The sequence below is a fragment of the Ovis canadensis genome, chromosome 2 (genome assembly GCF_042477335.2).
Source record: "Ovis canadensis isolate MfBH-ARS-UI-01 breed Bighorn chromosome 2, ARS-UI_OviCan_v2, whole genome shotgun sequence".
NCBI lineage: Eukaryota > Metazoa > Chordata > Mammalia > Artiodactyla > Bovidae > Ovis > Ovis canadensis.
In genome coordinates this window covers 255437713-255440348 of record NC_091246.1, presented here as the reverse complement: position 1 = coordinate 255440348, position 2636 = coordinate 255437713, and the positions used below count along the sequence as shown (strand labels likewise).

Below are 2636 nucleotides of genomic sequence, written 5' to 3'. Positions count from 1 at the left end.
AACTATATCTACAACTAAAGGATGTGAAAATTTGGCAGCAAATATTGACTCAACAAATGAAACCTTTAGTCAGTCCTATTCTAAAGATTTTGACTCCTCGGAAGCCCCTACATTCCTAGGATGTTTTAAGCTTCCTGTGCCTCCTGCGGTCAGGAGGCCTCAAACAATCACATGCGCAGCTGTAGGAGTCCTGCAGGCAGGCTAGAAAGCCATCAGAGGGGTATTTAGATTGAAACACTCTTTCAAATGCAAAAGACTAAAGCCCTAAATTGACTTCCCAGAAAATGTCAAAAGAGTGGAAAAGCAGAGCACAAAAGCCGGCAGATTTTTGTTGGGGTACATGCTTAGGAATTTCCAGAGGGGTCCCTGAAGTCTGAGCACGCCTTGCGTATGTCAGCTTCCTTCCTCATGACCTTGTCACGGGCGGGATTCCTCACACTGGCTCCCGGCACACAATTGCACTCATCTCACACACTAGTAAAGTAATGCTCAAGAATCTCCAAGCCAGGCTTCAACAGTACTTGAACCATGAACTTCCCAATGTTCAAAAAGGCAGAGGAACCAGAGATCAAATTGCCAATATCTGCTGGATCATTGAAAAAGCAAGAGAGTTCCAGAAAAACATCTATTTCTGCTTTATTGACCATGCCAAAGCCTTTGACTGAGTGGATCACCACAAACTGTGGAAAATTCTGAAAGAGGCAGGAATACCAGACCACGTGACCTGCCTCCTGAGAAATCTGTAGAAAGCAGGTCAGGAAGCAACAGTTAGAACTGGACATGGAACAACAGACTGGTTCCAAATAGGAAAAGGAGTGCATCAAGGCTGTATATTGTCACCCTGCTTATTTAACTTCTATGCAGTGTACATCATGAGAAACACTGAACTGGTAGAAGCACAAGCTGGAATCAAGATTGCCAAGAGAAATATCAATCACCTCAGATATGCAGATGACACCACCCTTATGGCAGAAAGTGAAGAGGAACTAAAAAGCCTCTTGATGAAAGTGAAAGAGGAGAGTGAAAAAAGTTGGCTTAAAACTCAATATTCAGCCTTTGCTGCAGCTGCTCTCCAGCCGTTTGCAGGGTTCAAAGAACTACAGAAGCTGTTCCCAAGATGGTGATCCGTGTGTATATTGCATCTTCCTCTGGCTCCATGGCGATTAAGAAAAAACAGCAAGATGTGCTTGGTTTCTTAGAAGCTAACAAAATAGGATTTGAAGAAAAAGATATTGCAGCCAATGAAGAAAATCAGAAGTGGATGAGAGAAAATGTACCTGAAAACAATCGGCCAGCCACAGGATACCCCCTGCCACCTCAGATTTTCAATGAAAGCCAGTACCGTGGGGATTATGATGCCTTCTTTGAAGCCAGAGAAAATAATGCAGTGTATGCCTTTTTAGGTTTGACAGCCCCACCTGGTTCAAAGGAAGCAGAAGCTCAGGCAAAGCAGCAAGCATGAATCTTAAATATTCTGCCTTAAGCATCCTAAAAAAGGAGTCTCCATTGCTTTTTATAAAATATCAAAATTATCATGGCTTCAAAAGAAGTAGGCTTAATGTTGAAATAATTGATTAGTTGGTACTTTCACATGCAAACAGTTAAAATGAATACATAATTAAAATGTTAACATTGTGATGAGGAAAATAGGAAATGAACATGAAATTTTAAGTAGGTGTCATGGAATATTATTGTTGTCTGCTAAGGCATTTTATGTACTTCAGTGATTTTGAAAAGCAAGCACCTGTTCCCTTTTTTGGTATTATTATTGCAGTTTAATTATATCCGTATCTCTACATTGAATAATTTTAAAAGGCAAGTGAGAATTTGTCTCTTGTTCCCAAATTGCCTCATTAATTTTAGTGAACAAAAGTCTGTACCTTTTTAATGTGAAATTATTGTGACTAAAAAGTAGTTGCAGATAATGTTTATGATATGTCATACATTGTAATTTCCTGTGGCATTTATAACATTCCCATTCCTTTGTACTTGAAAGTTTAAAAGAGTTCTATGTTCTGAATCACAGGTTTTCTAGGCTTCTAAATGTAGCCTTTCGTTGCATATTGCAGTGACCAGAACAGATGATCTCCCACCAAAAAAAAAAAAAAAGATATATTCAGTTGAAAAGTTTCTTGCTTAACCACAAAGTTTCTTGCTTTACTTTCATGCAATCATGTTGCTAAGCTGCTTGCCCTGAAGAAATATGCATATGTATGTTATGTAAGTGGGATGGCAAATAAGTTTAAAATGACATCCTTTTGCAAAGAACTCAGACTTTTAATTACCTTTTAAAATAGATTGGAACTAAGTTTCCCCTTTTAAAACAACTTATGATCATGCATGCCACTATCTCTGACATATTTGACATTTTTGTTTCAGCTTACTGTATGAGTGCATTAATCTAAGCAGAGAGAATCTTTTCTATGCCTCTATCCCAGTGAATGCCATAAGTATCAGACAAAAGGATCAATTTTTTAAATATTAATTTTGAAAACTTCTTAGAAGACAAGAAACATTATGGCCTACATCAGCCAGAAGACATGTGTATTGTGCTTTAGTTCCACACTACTATTGTAATTTGGTTCCACATTACTGAAAGCAAACACATTTTACTTTGAATTACTTTATCATATCAT

The 2636-nt window shown here is 38.1% G+C and overlaps 1 protein-coding gene across 1 annotated transcript; it reads left to right on the top strand.

The window, feature by feature from the left end:
• Positions 1-1056: 1056 nt before the first annotated feature.
• Positions 1057-2147, top strand: LOC138433104 (adapter SH3BGRL). Its single transcript, XM_069575172.2, has one exon. The coding sequence runs from the start codon at positions 1118-1120 to the stop codon at positions 1460-1462; it is 345 nt and encodes a 114-aa protein (XP_069431273.1). The 5' UTR covers positions 1057-1117; the 3' UTR covers positions 1463-2147.
• The last annotated feature ends 489 nt before the right edge of the window (positions 2148-2636 follow it).

What these genes read in the sequence shown, in the direction of transcription:
- LOC138433104 (XM_069575172.2), top strand. Translation starts at nt 1,118, where the DNA reads ATGGTGATCCGTGTGTATATTGCATCTTCCTCTGGCTCCATGGCGATT.